Source organism: Hipposideros armiger, unplaced genomic scaffold, assembly GCF_001890085.2.
Source record: "Hipposideros armiger isolate ML-2016 unplaced genomic scaffold, ASM189008v1 scaffold_363, whole genome shotgun sequence".
Taxonomy (NCBI): domain Eukaryota; kingdom Metazoa; phylum Chordata; class Mammalia; order Chiroptera; family Hipposideridae; genus Hipposideros; species Hipposideros armiger.
In genome coordinates, this window is record NW_017731713.1 from 1241933 (window position 1) to 1259902 (window position 17970).

General features: G+C 40.3%; 1 protein-coding gene across 1 annotated transcript in view; it reads left to right on the forward strand.

The window, feature by feature from the left end:
- Positions 1 to 1619: 1619 nt before the first annotated feature.
- The window catches only part of APP (amyloid beta precursor protein), a 198856-nt gene continuing 182505 nt past the window's right edge, over positions 1620 to 17970 (forward strand). The window contains exons 1-4 of the mRNA XM_019662036.1: positions 1620 to 1828; positions 9556 to 9591; positions 15150 to 15160; positions 17760 to 17771. Coding sequence (XP_019517581.1) covers positions 1669 to 1828; positions 9556 to 9591; positions 15150 to 15160; positions 17760 to 17771 — 219 coding nt within the window. The 5' untranslated portion in view covers positions 1620 to 1668. The remainder of the gene's footprint in view (positions 1829 to 9555; positions 9592 to 15149; positions 15161 to 17759; positions 17772 to 17970) is intronic.

Genomic DNA, 17970 nt, shown 5'->3' on the forward strand with positions numbered 1-17970 from the left:
TCCTCTGTTGTGGAGCAAGACACTTACGATGATGACTAGAATGGACAGATGTTTGATCTATTTTTACCTCTCTGTGGGAAGAAATGTCAGGAAGCTGTTTCCTTAAGTGAAATCTCTCAATGCAATTTTAGAGTTTTTCTTTTTCCTCCTGTGAACAATTTTTTTAAGTGATACAAGTTATTATTGAATCATCCAGCTCCCTACTCCGTGAGTGGCTTCTGTTGGAAGTTAACTCTTCTTGGCATGGATATCACACATTTATTTTCTCAGCAGCTGAATTTAACGAGGGAGGAATTATTTTGCTTAATGTGTCAGTTGATTCCTTGGTTTTGAATAACACTTTTACTCCTGTGAATTTTTTCATCCCTTGCTGATTTTGTTTGTTTGTTTGTTTGTTTGTTTGTTTTGTGATATCAGAACCTATTAAATCAGGTAGTACAGATATTTCAGGACTTCCATTTTCCCTTGATAAAATATTTACATGAACGAATCATTCAGGAAAGCTAATCTTTATATTTAAAAAATGTACAACGGGTGCCAGAAAAATGTATACACATTTCAAGAAAGGAAAACTGTATTAAAATTGTAATACTCAATATATGCCGATAACAAAAGATGAATACAAGTCACGTTTGACTTCTGCTATTACAAGAGGTGCTCAAAGTGGTTACCATCAGTGTCCAGACACTTCTGATTACAGCGAACTACTGCTTGAGCAATGTCGACCAGTGTCCAGTTGTATACATTTTTTGGCACCTCCAGTATTTACATTAAGGGGATACCTGTGCACAGGAGGGTTTGGAAATACATGAGGGCACTCTTTTCAAAGTTATTTTTGTGAAATGGTGTATTGACTGCAGTGGAACTAGCTAAGACCTATTGAGAGCTTACTGTACAGCAGGTGGGCACTTGCTCTGCTAGGTCCTGAAGGAGACCTTGCTGCCTCCTTGCAGTGAGTTTGGGAGGATGGGACACCAGCATCCTTAACATACCCTTGAGCTGAGAGAATGATAACTAGGAAATGCTCAGGGGAAAACCAGTTAATGGCCAACGTATTCTGTCATATTTGCGCTTGGTAAATTCTGCAGTAGTTTTTCTGCTCAAAAAATTATAATGTAGTCACTTGCTAACGAATAATGCATGCTAGTACTGTGCCTTCAGCTCTGAGAGGTCACAAGGTGACCCTCCAGACCTGGTCATCACACAGGACATGGCCTTGTTCTTTGTGTGAGTCAGTTGGAGGTTACTATGAGAATGTGGTTTCCTCCAGAGTGATTATATCTATTTCAGAAAAATATCTTATTTCATTGTCAGACACCACAAAATCTGCCATGGGACTATGTATAAGCTTTTCAAGGAATACATTCCTCTTAATATTGCTAATGTCTCCATTTCATTGTTAAAAAAAAAAAAAGGCACTGAGGTGGTTGGACACGTATGTAGCATACATAATACTTAAAGGAATGCAGAAGGCAGGGCTAAGTCATAGTTGAGAATTAGCAAGAATAGAACTGTTTTGGGTATTGTTGTCTAGTTCCACACAGCTTTTTACAGCCCTTCCCCCCGACCTCTACCCCAGAGTTATGGATTTCTGTAACTAACTGAAACTTGTTTTTGCAGGTGCCCACTGATGGCAATGCCGGCCTGCTCGCGGAACCCCAGGTCGCCATGTTCTGTGGCAAACTGAACATGCACATGAACGTGCAGAATGGGAAGTGGGAGTCGGATCCGTCAGGGACCAAAACGTGCATTGGCACCAAGGAGGGCATCCTACAGTACTGCCAAGAGGTAAGTCCCCTCTGGCGGCCAGCAGTTCATGTTGGATCAGGTGCCTTTTTTTTTTTTTTTAATGTGTATATTTGTGTTTTACCTCTTGCAGTGAAAATCTTTGTTCCTGGTGATTCACTCTACCATTCATATATTGACTTGCTTTACCATATGCATACATGGTTTTATAAATTATATCAAATGATGACCATCAGTAAACCAACTGAGTAAACTATAAGATATGTTGGCACTTCCATTTTTAAAATCTTTAGAATATATCTCACTATGCTCTACAGACAAGGTATTATGTTTAAAAGTGACTAGAGTTAAATTTCCCTTTTTATGTTACCAATTTGTTATACTTTGTTGATTTCTGTTTGTATTCAGTTCTAGGTTTTCCCCTTATTTTACTTTTTGAAAATGTAAAATGTTTACATTGGTCAAACACTGAAACTATAAAAAGTTTTACTCAGATCTCACTTGCCACCCATCCTCTGTTGATAAACATGTTCATTGTTCCTGATTTATTTTTCTTGCAAAGAGAATAGTTCTTTTTTCTGTATGCACTGTTCTGCGTTTTGCTCTTTTGACATAGCTTTTATATGCTGGAAATCAAAGCCTCTCCGTTCACAGAGATGTTCATCCTTTGTGTCATTCTTCCTAGTTTCCTTGCTGTTATGTACAGGGTATTCCTTACTTATTATTGCAGTGTAAAATCACTGGAGTCCCAAGCATTCTATCCTTCACTCATTAGACGCTTATCTATTCTAGGACATGTGGCTATTTATGTTTTAAGAACATTTAAAGGAATTAATCTTATGCATTTTGGAAATGAAAAATTCCTTACCCTTCATATAAACAGCAAGATAGCCTGGCAACATTTTTTTGTTGTAATCTTTTATGTAGTAGAAAATTTCCTTTAGACTTCTTGGATCCAAAATGAGTATGTAATGAAATAAAAATTATAATATATATATATTGTATATATTATAATATATTATAATATGTATTATAAATGTTATAATATATATGCATGTATATGTACATATATACATATATATACACATACATATGCACACATACATGTATATACATACATACATACATACATACATACATACATACCAGGGGTGCCAAAAAAATGTATACACATTTTAAGAGATGTTAACACTTTGGTTAGCATTGCTCAAGCAGTAGTTCACCGTAATCAGAAGTGTCTGGACGCTGATGGTAACCACTTTGACCACCACTTGTAATTGCAGAAATCAAACATAATTTGTATTCATCTTTTGTTATCGGTATATATTATTACATTTTAATACAGTTTTTTCCTTTCTTAAAATGTGTATAATTTTTTGGCACCTTCTGTGTGTGTGTGTGTGTACACAAATACATACATTGTATATGAGTATATAATTTTTGGTAGCACCCTAAAAAAGGACAGTCTCTAAATATTAACTTTTATGTTTTGAGAAAGAAAAAAGCATCTACATTATCACAATATATTACATATCAAGTGATTTTTCCCTTTAAGGAGTATGAATCGTTATGTGAAAAGATAATTCTATATGTTTTAAGTAGAAATCACTAGTATTTAAATGATATTTAATATCTTTTCAAAACATTCTGCCCGCTTATTTATTAAATAGGGATTGATAATTCACTTTTGTCCATTTATGACATTTCTAAAACATACTCTTTACAAGTAATATTCACATTCAACCTAAGAGCTCCTCTAGTACACTTTTGTACATAAATTATGACTTTGGTAAATTGAAACTCTGTGTGTAGCATGCTTCTGTATATATGTACAAATTATACATTTTGAATGTGAAATAAAATTTTTTTTAAAGAAGGCTAGAACCCAGATTTACTTAATGACGTTGACCGCATCATCCTTTTCTGTGTGGCTCTTTTGATGTGTGTATCAGAGTTTGCATCCAAATTTTTTCTCCCTGTGTTTCACTTAGGAATAATCCAATATTTTTGCATTTGCATGATGGCAAGAAAATTACTCTTCTTGACCCTGGGAAGGACCCTGATTTCCACTGCACTTAGAGATGCCGGTAGCTTCACTTCCTGTTTCAGTCTGTTGTTTGTCTCAGGGCTGAGCCGCAGAGTGGCTCTTCTCAGTCTCCTTTGCCAGATAGTTAGTGGCTGTGCTGTGGGAGGGGCAGAGAGTAAGCGCCTGCCTTGGTCGTTTCTCCTTTGTCTTGGAATTCCAGTATTATCTGCCTGCCTCAGTGCACCACCCACAGAGGTCTGGTAGGATGATGCACACAGGCCAGAGTCTTAAGATGGATTAGACTGGAAAAGTAAGAAAGGGCCAGAAACTTCAGGCCTTGTGAGCCCTTTTACTGAATTTGGTCTTTAACCATAATAACAGGAAGTCATTGAAAGTATTTATTTATTTTTTAAAGAAGGGGAATGCCTACAGGTTTGTGTTTCCAAAAGCCATCCTCTTGCTTTGTCACTCTGTCCCCAAGTCCTCATTGCCATCAGGCCTCCCCTGCTGGAACCTACACTCTTGTGCTGCCCAGTGCAGTAGCCACTAGCCACATGTGGCTGTTGAGCACTTGAAATATGGAGCATACAAACTGGTGCATGCTGTAAGTGAAAGACAGATACCAGGTTTCAAAGATTTACATGTAATAAACGATGTAAAATGTCACAGCAATCATTTTTATATTGATTTCATAGTGAAATAACATTTTATATATATACTGTTATAAACATGTGTCAGTTACTAAATTGTAAATATGTATATTATTAAAGTGAATTTCACATGTTTCTTTTTATTTTTTAATGTGGCTTCTATGGGATTTAAAATTATATAAGCATTACATTTCCGTTATATTGTATTTCCATTGAACAGTGTTGCTGCCCCCTCTACCACATGCCACCAATGACTGTGGACTATAAGGGTCTTAGATCCCATGATCTAACAAGTGGGAGAGGGAAGGTGCAGTGAAGAGTCCTCCGGCCTTCCACCAGAGCTTTACTGTGGTTGGGAGTCAGGTTTATGCGGGTCCTTTTTGATACATCTTTCATTAAAAATATTTTAATGCAAGGTGATTACATGAATACCTTTTTAGAGCCCTGTGCTTCTCTCTTCCTCAAACATGTATCTCTGGGTGCTAAGGATGCAGTGATGAGTAGAACACAGAACCTGTTTCTAAAGAAGGATCTAGGGGAGAAAAAGGCTTGTCAAATAATTTTAGCCATATAAAAGCTGACGATGGTGATGGTGGCACGTGGTGACAATGATCACGATGCTACTACCAACTAACTTTTATTGAGCATTAATAAAGTGCCAGCTACCTGGCATTTTATCCTCATGATGCCTTTGGGGAAAAGCCCTGGGAAAGAACCTTGGGTGAATTGCAGCATTTAAGGGGAACAAAGAAGAAGAATGGCCAGACCTAGGGTCAGAACTGGGAGATGTTCCGTGTTAGAAGTCAAGCCAGATGGATTTCTGAATGTGCGAGGTGATGAGAGGTCGAGTGTGATGTGCACCAGAAGTGGTGGAAGTATAGGTTTTGACAAGGCAAAATCATGACTCTCCTTGCAAAGGGAACACACATCAAAGATTTTATTCAATTCATTCATTAATGAGGTAACTTGTAAGGTGTTATAACTAGTCCAGTTTGACTTGGAGAGATTTAAATTCTTTTTCCAATGAACTTCATTTACATAGCTAGGAATCCTCTGCTCTGTATTGCATGGGGCAGGAAACACTTGCATTGCTATTTGTTTCTACAGCATTTCCCCTTACAAAGCCCTAAAATAGCTTAGTCAATAACCAGTCAAGCAGAAGAACGCACCCTGTAGAATGAGATACTCTTTCTCCTACCTCCCCAAGCTCTGGACGATAACACCTGCATTTCACTGCTAGGACAGACACCCAGTCATCTTTGTTGCCCACTTCTAAGTTTTGGACGTTGTTTTATAACAAAGCATCCTAATTTGGCAAATAAAAGGTCATTGTTGATCTTGGGATAGCAATTTCAATGGAATGGAAGTAAAATTGCGGTAGGTTACAAGAAGAATAACAGGAATGGAAGGTGAAGAAGACACCTGTGGACTCTGAGGGTAGACCTAGAGGCCAACAGCTTGAGGGCAATTCAAGGAAAAGGGAAAGGCTTTGTTTTTTGTTCTGTCTTTGTTTTTTGTTTTTTGTTTTTTTAAGGAAAGGAATTTAGCCTAAAGGAAGCTTTAAGGGCTCAACTGTGGGAAGGGTGGATGTCTATTATATGAAAACAAGGCTCCGGTATGTAGGGAGAAATAGGATCCAGTGGATAAGTGAGAGGCTGAGTCTTAGAAAGGAGAGGAAAAAAGGAAAAGGAAAAGAAAAGGCCTGGGGAAGTAGGAAGGGTGGGTTAATTAGCCAGCTTCTGTTACCAGGTGATGGAACCCACTAAACATCTTACACATGGAGAATATTTTCACCCGCAGATGGGAAGGATCTTGGGATTGGGGTAGCGTGTAGAATTGTAACCAAGGCATCCAGAAATGGGGTCCTCGAATATTGGAACGAGGACTCAGTGCTGCTTGGAATTTCTCTATTGGAGTCTCTCTTGTTTTCTGCTTATCCTTTATGTTCACCTCATTTTCTCCTGCTAAGATGGGCTTCCTGAAGGAGGCCAGGAAAGATGGCAGCCAGTAGCTCGGGGAGTGTGTTGTCCCAGCCTGTCTTCCCAAGCACATTCTGCCAGGTGCATTATCATTCCACGGAGAGATTCTGCTTGGCCCTGCTTTGGGTCACACATCTACCTTTGGCACAAGGACTCTGCTGGGACTGGTCTGTGTTGGCCACGTGGGTGTGACAGCCAGACCTGAGCCACATGGTGTGGGGAGAGAGTCTCTCGACAGAAAAGGGATGAAGGTGGCATGGGACAAAATAGAAATATGATTGCAGTCCAACACAGTGGGCTTAGAAACACCATGGATTAGAAAAGTTTTATATGTTAGAGAATGAGTGACTGAGGGAATTCGTAGTGCATCCTGACTTTAACCAGTTTAGGGAAAAGTATGGGTGGAGGAGATACTTACTTGGAACATTTAAACAGAATTGGATATTTTCTATTGAATGATACATCATGAATTACCTAGAATATTCCTTATTGATATTTTAAGGTCTTCCTGCCACTTCCCACTTTGTAGGTATGCTGATAATTTTTCTTTTATAATTAGAAATGATGAATAATCTTTGTTTGTAGGATTGAATTTTTTTGGTGTTGTTTAAAAATGTTTATTTTCCTTTATTCTTTTGTTTTTTAATTCCACATTTTTATTTTCAACAGTATCAATTGATGCCTTGAAAGTCACAGGGAATAATATTCATGATTTTTCTACCTCCCCTCTCACAGGTTTTGTAAGTTATATTTTATATTTTCAACATTGTAGTCTTACAGTCTGTTCTCTTGGCATAAATCCCGTAGTTGGAAGTTCTCTCTTTAAGTGGATTCATTGTTTACAGCCAATCCTTTTACCAAGGCGTCTCTATTCTTATATTATTTATTATGATTCCTCCTTTTATTTTTTTTTGGATATCTATCGCCTTAGTTATTTTCAGAAGTTGTTCTTATTGAACAATGAATTAATTAGGTATAGAATTCCAGGTTGATGAGCATTTTTGTTCAGTACCATGAAGATATTTATCCACTTCATTTTGTCATCTATCATTGTGCAAACTCTTTAAAAACAAAACAAAACAGAAACCATTACTATTGGTGACCATTTACAGTGCTACTCATTTACTGATAATTTTTCTCCCAATAGCGGTAAAATTTTTTTTTTTTTTTTTTTGTGCTCACTCGGTCCCTCTTGTGACCAAAACAGATGTTTTAAAGACAGCTGGCTGAGTCAGATGCAGCTGTTAGCAGTCTCTGGACCTAGGACAGAAGGAAATCAACTGAACTCATTACCATGACCTCATTTTGACCTTGTGCTAACCAGCGTAACTTACTTGTTAAATTTGTTTTTTCAAAGGATTGCCCCTATAAGTTGCACACTGAATCGTTGATACTTAGCTTAATACGATGTGTCAAATATTATTATTTTCATGAATTATCTAGTCTGTTTTCTTGATCTCAGGTTCCTCTCAGTGTGTATGCCTTGCTGTTGGTTTTGTTGTTGTTAATGTAAATATTATCATTTTTGCCCCCAGATTTTCTTCTGTCCTATCATGGGGTCAAGGGGACAATTAAGGAGAAAAGTAAAAATTGAGCCCTTTACCTTTGTTCCTGGTTATAAGCCCAGGAACAAGTTGTATTAGGAAGATCAACTTACGGTTTAAATCAATTATTTGTTTAATCTGCATTTTATCCCAAATCCTCCAGATTCTAAGTGCCCGTGTATTTCCTCCTCTTTTGTGGTCGTGATAGTTATGTTTCTTCTGCCCAGTCTTCATTCAAACATTTGCCTTTCTTTGTGTTTTTCTTTTATTAGCACAGTCAGCACTGTTTGAGGATTTTCTTTCATTTCTTCATCAAATATGTATTGAGGACTGCTAAACGGAATGTTTGTGTCCTCTTGACCCCATTTCCTGTATTGAAGCCATAACCTCTAAAGTGATGATATTTGAAGGTGGGACCTTTAGTGGGTAATTGGGTTTAGTAGGTAGATGAGGTGATGAGGGTGGGCACCTCGTGATGGGATTCGTGTCCTTACAATTAGAGACCAGAGAGCTTGCAGAGAGTTTGCTCTCTCTCTCTCCCTGCTCACACAACAAGGTAATGGGCGCTCACAGAGAGAAGGCAGCCATCTGTAAGCCAGGGAGCAAGCTCTCAGCAGAACCTGACCATCCTGGCATCTTGATCTTACACTTCCAGAATCCAGGATTGTGATAAAATAAATGTTTGCTGTGTAAGCCACCCAGTCTGTGGTAATTTATTCTAGAAACCTGAGTTAAGACTAAGACTTAACCATGCTTCCTACAGACAAAAGGATGATTGTCCCAAGGTGTTGCCGAGAGGAATCATTTCTAGAGATCGTGCCTTACAAAGTGTTTTACCTGACACTTAGCTCTGCAGAGCTAAGTAGTCCCTCATTTAGTAACTGCTTGTGGAGTGCCTGCGATTGGCCTGGGGGTTGGAGCAGTATAGGCAAGGCTCTGAATGTCTCTCTCCATGGAGAGAGCCTCCCCTCAATGGAGCTTGTGGTTTCCTTTTGCCGGGACTGTTTTTCCCCATTGGTGGAATTCTAAAGAGATTTTTAGGCCAGAGTTGGGGGGATGGGGGAGGATGGGGGGGTTGTTGGCCTATAGTCCAGATTTGCCTTCAGTTAATTTTTACCTGGTTAAGATGCAAATGCCATGGTATATTCTCAATAATGGAGTGATAAACAGGTACATGACTTTAAATATTCGGCTAAATACACTAAATAACCACTAAGTATGCTTTCTGAAAGCATTAGGCAAACCCTAGATTGCTCTTTATGTGACCCTGTGGTAACAGGTCCCATCGTTTGCTGCTGAAGAATTATGCCTTCCAGGAGTTACACCCTCCCCTGGAATCTTGGTTGGACAGGAGACTTGCTTTAACCAGTAGAATGGAGTGGAAGTGACACTGGTTCAGTTCTGGGTCTAAGCCTTAAGAAGGCAAAGACAGTTCTCCTTTTGTGCTCTGGGAAGGCAGCCAGGTGGACAAGTCCAAATGGAAGAGAATGGAGGCTTTTCATCAACAGCCCTACCTGAGCTCCCAGCCAGCTGCCTGCACCAGCCCCATATGCAAGGCCAGGGTGGACCTTGCCGCCTTCCCTGAAAGTACTCTAGCTGACGACACCAAGTGAAAAAAAAGAATTGTCCAGTCAACCCACAGAATTGTGAGAAAGTCTAAATTATTGCATTGGAGCTAGCTTTCAAGATGGCTCCCAGGGATACTTGCCTCCCTCCCCTGAGTCATGTCTACATGTGCAATCCTTTCACAATGTGCAGGGCTGACACGTATAACGAACAAGATATTGCATAAATGATAGTGTGTCACTTTTGAGGCTAGGTCATAAAAGACGTGGCTTCTACTGTGCACACTTTTGCCATGGCGGAAGCCAGCTGCCATGTCATAAAGGACACTCAAAGGAGCACTGTGGGGATGTGTGTGTGGCGAGGAACTGAAGCCTCCTGCCAACTGGACAGGCATGCAAATGAACCACTTGCAAGTGGATCCTGTAACTTAGTCACGCCTTCATGTGACCCTGGCTGACATCCTGAACCCTCAGCTAAGCCACTTCCGGATTCTTAACACACAGAAACTGTGAGAGAAGAAATATGTATTGTTTGAAGCCACTAAGGTTTGGGGTAGTTTGTGTACAATCATAGATGACCGCAACAGACATTCCCTCACTTACTATTTTCCTCTGTGGTCTTTCAATAGCAGCTTCTTCCCTCTGTTCTATACTAGATGCAGAAAGTGCTGCCATCACAGAAGCAACTTGAAAATAACTATATCAATTATTCATCATTTAACAGCCTAAAGTGGCCACTTGCCTTAATGAACTGTTACAGTACCCAAACATTGGTTTAAGGAACCAGAAGTCTTATAAATATAAATAGAACAAAACTAGGATAATATTCTCTTTGAAACATATTAAAGCCTAGGAACAAAAATGAACATTTTTAGATTTTACTGCCCTCACGAATGAAATGAAAAAAATTTTAAAAACACTGTTTTATTTACACCAAAGGCTTTGGGACGGGAGAAGAAAACATTGGAGGTGTATTTTGATTTTTCATCTAAAGAATCTTGTTCCTTCTCAAATTTAGCAAATATGTAATTGAGTGTGTTCAGGACAGGATTTTGTGCCAAGTGTTGCTGAGCGGTGGCAAGACACCACTTTTGAGCTTATATATGAGGTGTGCTCAAAAAATACAGTGAATGTTTAAATTTAAAAAAATGTATTATAGTAAAAGACAAATTGCCATTAATCCCCCTCAAAATGCTCCCCCTCGCTTCAAACACACTTATCCCAAGTTCTTGCCACTTTCTGAAGCAGCTCTGGAAGTCCTCTTTTGTGAGTGTCTTTAGTTGCACTGTGGCCGCCTTGATGTCCTGAACCATTTTGACTTTGGGGAAGAGCCAGAAGTCACGTGGTGCCAGATCCCGTGAATAAGGTGGATGAGGACACACTGTAATGTTTTTGTTTGACAGAAATTGCCATATACCAGAAGCAAGGTGTGACAAGAACGTTGTCGTGATGGAGGATGATTAACGGCACACTTTAAAACACAGCTTCTCTCAACCGTAGCTCACACCCGCCTGCACCAAACAAGCTGAAACTTGTCACACAATGTTTCTAAGGTTTGACGCACCACTTTCCATATTGAAGATCCCTGCCTTTCTATTGGATAGCACTCGGCAGCAGCATTCACCTAATTTTTCGAACACACCTTGTAAATATACAATTAGATAAATTGAAAAGAGAACTTAGAAGAGTGGAAAGGTGGAACGAGTCTGTAAAGTAGAGGATCTTGGTTGTAAGTGTGGCGATTTGAAGTCTAATCCTAGAGATAAGAACGAGCTATGGGATTGTTTTTATTATTAATAATAGCATGCCTGTTTTCTGGGCAAGACACTTTTAAAGTATTAGCCTGGATCCAAGGGTAGGTTGGACTGGGGAGAGCAGGAATTCAAATCCCAAGATGTTAGTGCAAAAAGGGATTTGAAAGGTCACCCTGCTCACCCGCCTCATTGTGTACAAGATGCTGTGAAAAGAGAGCCTTCGGGGTCAAGTGCAGTGGAGGGAACGTGGGCTTGGCTGTCAATCAGACCTCCATTCAGATCTACTCTTTGCTCTTTGATACCTGAGCAGCCCAGGAGAGCTGCCTTACCAGTCTTAGAGCAAGTCTCCCTTTATGATAGCAACATGTAGATGTGTGTTCTAAAAGTTAAATATTGGCAAATTAAATGAGAAATTGTACGAGTCCCAGCACTGTTCTTTCTCCTCTTATGGAGAGAACTTAAGGCGACACAGGCTCTGCTGCCTAACATTCAAAGCACCTGGTGTGAGGTAGGGATGTGGAGCAGGTGTCCGTGGCTCTGCTCACACCCTGGGGAGCAGGTCTCCGGAGGGAGTTTGGAACAGGTGTAGCCTCAAGCGCTGGCAGAGATTTCCAGCTGGGAAAGTTAGACAGGTGAATGCGGCTTTGTTTGTTTGTCTCTTCTATTAGATGATGGGTATACTCGCTTTCCCCCAAATGTTTTCCTTTCCACAGCTAACGATACATGTTTTCTGGTGCTTTTAACATTCTTGCTCTCAATGAACAATTGTTTTGTCTCTAAATTAATGGGATCACCAACCAAAGCATGCCAGTGGCCAAACAAAACAAAAGCAGCCTGTTCGATGAGTTGAACCAAGCCCTTAACTTTGCCCAACTTTCTTCTCTAAAACATGTAGCTGAATGTTGGTTTCCCAGACAAGAGTTGGCTCTCAACCTTGTTGTTTCATGCCACAGCAATATGGAATTAAAGTTAATTTAAAAAACAAAGATGCACGTGACCTGTTTAACCTAAGCAGCTTGGAGAGGACATAGAACATACGGAACTGTGGTAGAAGCTGTGGTCCGTTCTTGGCCATTTTGATTTTGCTGTGTGCTGTCCAGCTTTGTAGCCTTAAAATTGATCCACAAATTACAGGCACATAGACATTATGTTGTGGTTTAGTAAAGATCCAAAAATTCTTATTAGGTGAAACAATTTTCGAATTGAGGTACCCCGCTACCTATGACTGTATATGAGAATGGATATATCTTTTGCTTTAATGGCCTGTGTAAATATAGGGATTGCTTGCACAAATCCTAGGATTTAGAGCTAAAAAGATGAAACCAGTTTGAATTTTTTTTCACACAATTATCATTTTATCAAATTAATGTTTGATTCAGTGTTTCTCCTTGTTATTGCCTATCTCATTCCTATGTGTGTACTCAATTGTTACATATTTGCAATAGTACTACAGATTTTTAGAGTTGACATTTTGTTTATTAAAAATTTTTTTCAGGGCCTGCCAAGTGGCTCAGTTGGTTAAGAGCTCACTCAAGAGTGTGAGCGCTGAACAACAGCGGTTCGATGCCCAGCCCAAGCTGAGCTGCCAACAGGCAGCAGGATGGCTCAGCTAAATAAAATTTAAAAAAGGAATTTTTTCCTGTAATATATTTTCTTTTTCCTTTTAGCTCTATTGAGGTATAATTAGCAAATAAAATTATAGTGTTTGGCTATTTTAAAAATAAGAAAATTGGCCATAAATTGACAGGAGAATGAGAATCTAGGCTTATATGTATATGTGTGTACATCTGATTGTGTTATCTCATTTGTATCCTGTCTATTTTGGTGTGCTCCTCCCCCCAACCCGTCCCCCGCCTTGTGTTTTTACATTCAGTACTTTGGAATAAGAGTGACATCAAACAAGGCTCTTGGAAAATATTTTCCAACTCTGAGCATAAATGTATGTATATAACAGTGCCTTTATATACAGTGTGAGAAACAGACTTGGGTCAAATTATTGGGAAATAGGCAATGCCTTGCAGCCTTATATGTCCCTTGCTTTTACAGGAGGTCATCATTGTGCAAACAGCACCACTCACATTTCCCATTATTGCAGGGGTGTTTCATCAGCTGCACTTTCCCTCTCAGCACCTCATTAAATTGTAAGCAGAGAACATTTTCGGTTGGTTTCTAGTTGTGGTTCTCAATTAAATTAGTTACTCTGTTTCCAGTATCCCTCACTATTATTAAAAGACTATATGTTGAAAGCAGTTTGATAGGATTTCTCTTTGTGTTCCATACATTTTTAAAGGAGGAAGTTCATCATTTTAATCCAGAAACAAGTGTATTGTTTAGGACAGACTTTGTTTGGGTTTATATGCCAACATGTTAGTAGTTTAAAACTTATAATTAATGGACTCCTTGACTGTTCAGAAATGTCAGCTACTTTAGGTATGTTCCAGCCAATTGGTTTCACATTCTAGGAAATGGAACAATTGCTGACTGATAGAGAATTACATGACTTGCCACACATAAAACACTTGCAATAATTCTGGTACATAGTAAACCCTCAGTTATTATACATTTTTTTATTACCTTCTTGGATATGTTCTTTGAAAAAGAAATGGTTATGTAAAAACTTTTTGATGAAAATATCCCATGATTAGGCTACTTCTGTACCATTTTGCTGTAGAGTTTTTGATTCTTGCTCTATGTATATGTTCTTAAGTGCCAGTGGCAATCAGACACGTACAATTTGGATCTTGGTTTGTTTTTGGACTTTTTTTTTTTTTAATGCAATGTAAATTTAGACATTTGACTCTGTTTCCGCTGGGCTAGCTTTTTTTTTTAAAGATTTTATTGGGGAATCGGGGAAGGGGAACAGACAAGTTGCTGTCCTTTGGTTCTTCAGTCTAGTTGTGGAGGACGTTGCTTCACTGGCCCAAGTTGGTATTATTATTGCGCTCTTCCTGGGTGAGGCAGTCGCTCACCGGCCATTGGACAGCTACTCATGGAGGCTCATGGCGGCTCATGAAAGCGCACGCCAGCTGCTGGCCAGCCCCACTGCAGTCTATGCCTTCGCCGGCGACTCATGGCAGCCCAGCTCCAGGTCGAGCTGTTGTTCACCATCTTAGCTGTGGCGGGCGCTGTGTCACTGGCCCTCATGTGGGATCCGAACCGGGGCTCTGCTGCTCAGAGCTGGCATCCCAAGCCAACTCCTAACCAACGCGCCACTCGGCTGGCCCTGGGCTAGCTTTTGACTTTTGATTCTTTTTAATTCAAAATTTGAAGGATATATGAAAGTAGCGAGAATGGTATTGGGTTGTCGGAAAAATTTTTGCAACGAAAAACAGAAAAAATACGTCATGACTTTTCCGACAGCCTAATATATAATGAATGCCCCATATGCCTATCACTCATCTTCAATAATTATCAAATCTGGTCACTCTTGTTCCTGGATAAGTCTGGAAGGCAAGGTCTTTATCTTACCTCCTTCAAGGTCTGCATTATTTTTGGCAAACCCCTTGTGAGAGGTGTTGCTCATTCCTTTTGCAGAGGTGTAAATTGACTAAGATGAGTGCTATTTATTAACTTCTGACCTACATGTTTAAACTGCCATTTTATTAACACTACCTAATTGTTAGCACTTTTTTCAAAAAAGAAATATCCTTGAGAATTTGCTGAAAATTGACTTCAAAAGTTGAATGCCTAGAAAGAACCATGATCAGCACATTATTTTCAGAATTATTAACCATCCCATTACCCTGCGCATTAAGTGTTTCCAGCCTTTTCCTGGCCATATTTGATTTTGTGTTCTTGAAATATCCTTGGTCTTTTGGAATTTAGTGTTGTGTAAGTAAGACTTTCGGCATTAATCCTTTATCCCAGGTAGCTTGTTTTCAAAAGGGATTAAGAGGGTTCTCCTATTTGCTTTTAATATTAGGAATAGAGGAAAATTTCTGTAAAACTCTGACAATCTATGTCTTAAAGAAATATTTTTATATTTCTGGATATATTACTGCATTTTGGTTGGCTTTGTTAAATATTATCCGTGTTTGCATATTTAACAACTTAAATGTCATCTTGTCTGAGATTAATGTTATTTCCAATTTGGATAGCCAGAACGAGAGAGAGAGAAAGAGGAGTTTTTTAGGTTTTTAAAATTTGAATGAGGGCTGGCTGAGTGGCTCAGCTGGTTAAGAGCTCATTTGGGAGCGTCAGCTCTGAGCAGCATGGCTGCGGTTCGGATCCCACATTGTTGAGGGCCAGTGACACTGCCCTCTACAGCTAAGATGGTGAACAACAGGTTGACCTGGAGCTGGGCTGCTGTGAGTCGCTGGCGACGGCGTAGGCTGCGGCCCCTGCTGCAGTGAGGCTGCCATAAGCTACTGTGTGTGGCTGGCAGCCAGCATGTTCGGCCAGCAGCCGGTGTGAGCAGCCAACCAATGACTGGTGACCGATTGCCTCACCCGGGAAGAGCACAACGATAATACCAACATGGACCAGTGAAGCAACGTCCTCCACAACTGGACTGAAGAACAAAAAAACCCGTAGCAATTTGTCTACCTGTCTGTTCCCCTTCCCCAATTCCCCAATGCTGTTCCCCTCCCCACAATTCCCCCAATAAAATCTTTAAAAACAAAAATTTTTTTTGAATGAAAGTGTTGTGATAAGCGAATTTTAAGGTATTTTTTTGTAATGAGCAAAACCCACCTAGGCTACCAACTATAAGCTTCTAATATAAAACTAAGATTGTTTCTACTTTACCGTTCTACTGGCTGTTAATATTTGGATTTACTTCAACTCTCCTTTTTTTAAAACAGTTTATGCACTGACATGTTAGCTTTCAAAGATAAAGCATGTTTCTATGGCCAGAAGAGTGGGCTGCTTTTCAGGTGCCTGGACCAGTGGATGGACCCTCATAGCCTAAGAGACGGCCTGACTTTTAATTCTTCCTAAGCACCTTTCTCAGCTGTGTGTTAACATTAATCTATTGCTTCTGATATAAGATGCTATTATTTATATAAGTTGCCACATCAAATTTGGAAGACCAATACTGGAAGGCATTGAGATGTTTATTTTTCTCAAAAACTCATAATCTAACTATAATATTATATTACTTAGATTATTAAAGAAATACATTAATAAGGCCCTGTGGGAGGCTAATATATTATACCGAATTTCCCTCCAATAATGGATTCTGAGCTTATCCAGAAATAGTCATTAAATTTTGTCAGGCTATCACAGCGTTGACCACTGTTGAGGGAACACAAAAGTGAACCAAATTGTTCCTGCCTTCATGGAGTGCATAGTCTGACCCGGCAGGAGAGCACAGAAGTGACATAGAAAAGGCAGAAGTAGTGGAGAAGGTGGAACGTGGTCCGTGATCAGATATAAAAGTGGTTGGATACAATGCTTTGGTTTCAGAGACTGAAGGGATTAGGGAGAGAGTATTAGTGAACCAACATTTGAGCAGGACCTTTTTCTTGGGCTTTTGTTTAAAATAAAGCTACCCAAGTAGCTTATGTTTAACAGGGGGCTTATTGAAGAGGACCCGCCACACCACCTGGAGGAGTGGGTAATCAGGCAGCCCCTGTCCGATCCTCTGTCTTGTCCGTCTGTCTCTTTCTGTCTCACTCCCATCTTAGCTTCACTCTCTCTTCCCATCTTCCTGCTCTGCTCTGCGAGCCCAGCTGCTGCTTCTAGGGGCTTAGTCCCCTTTCACCCGCCGGTTTTGATGTGCACCAGCTCTGGCCGCTACTTACCTGCCTGCCATTTAACTAGACAGAGCCTGTGGGTGCCAGTTTAAAATTCTGGAGGAAGAGAATACTCTTTACAGTTTGCCTTCCTCTGGCTCTGATCAGCTATAGGGATGAAGTTGCAGAGTTCAAGTACTCACTAATGAGGACTCCTTCAGTGGGCTGGGGCACCCCAGGGAAGGGGAAGGGGCTTGGCAGCCTTGTGATAGTCTTAAATCAAAGATAATGGATGTGGGCGCCATAGGGAGGTGATGGGGAGCCAAATTGTTTCCTGCCCTTCAGGAAAGTGCATCTTCACTGGGCAGATGGTACAGATACGTGAGACACAGTGTGAAAAAAGACCAGAAAGCGTTCCTGAAGTGGGAGACAGGGCTTACCATCATATTACACTGGGAGTGCAGGAGGTTTGTCCACGCGGGGGACCCTGATGGGCTTGGGATGTGCAGTGTGCTGTCAGGCTCTTAGGTGAGAGTGTGTTAGAAGCGTAGTGTATGTATTTTCAGCGACTGCTCTGTGCAGCTGTCTTCTAGGAAGATTCGAAGGAACTGAGGACAGTTTGCTTTTCAAGTAACTGACACAGGCCTGGATTTGCTTCTGCTTTAAGTTTTTATTAATATAGCTTGTCGTTACTGAAAGTCTTGCTTTAATAATAAAGAAAATAGTTACTCATAATTGGGGTTTACAGAGGAAACTTTTTTTTTTTAAGATTTTTATTGGGGAATTGGGGGATAGGAACAGCGCTGGGGAATTGGGGAAGGGGAACAGACAAGTTGCTGTCCTTTTGTTCTTCAGTCTAGTTGTGGAGGATGTTGTTTCACTGCCCCAAGTTGGCACCATCATTGCGCTCTTCCCGGGCGAGGCAGATCAGTCGCCAGCTTCTGGATGGCCGCTCACTGCGGCTGCTGGCCGCTTACGCTGGCTGCTGGCTACACACGGTAGCCCATGGCAACCCACTGCAGCAGGGGCTG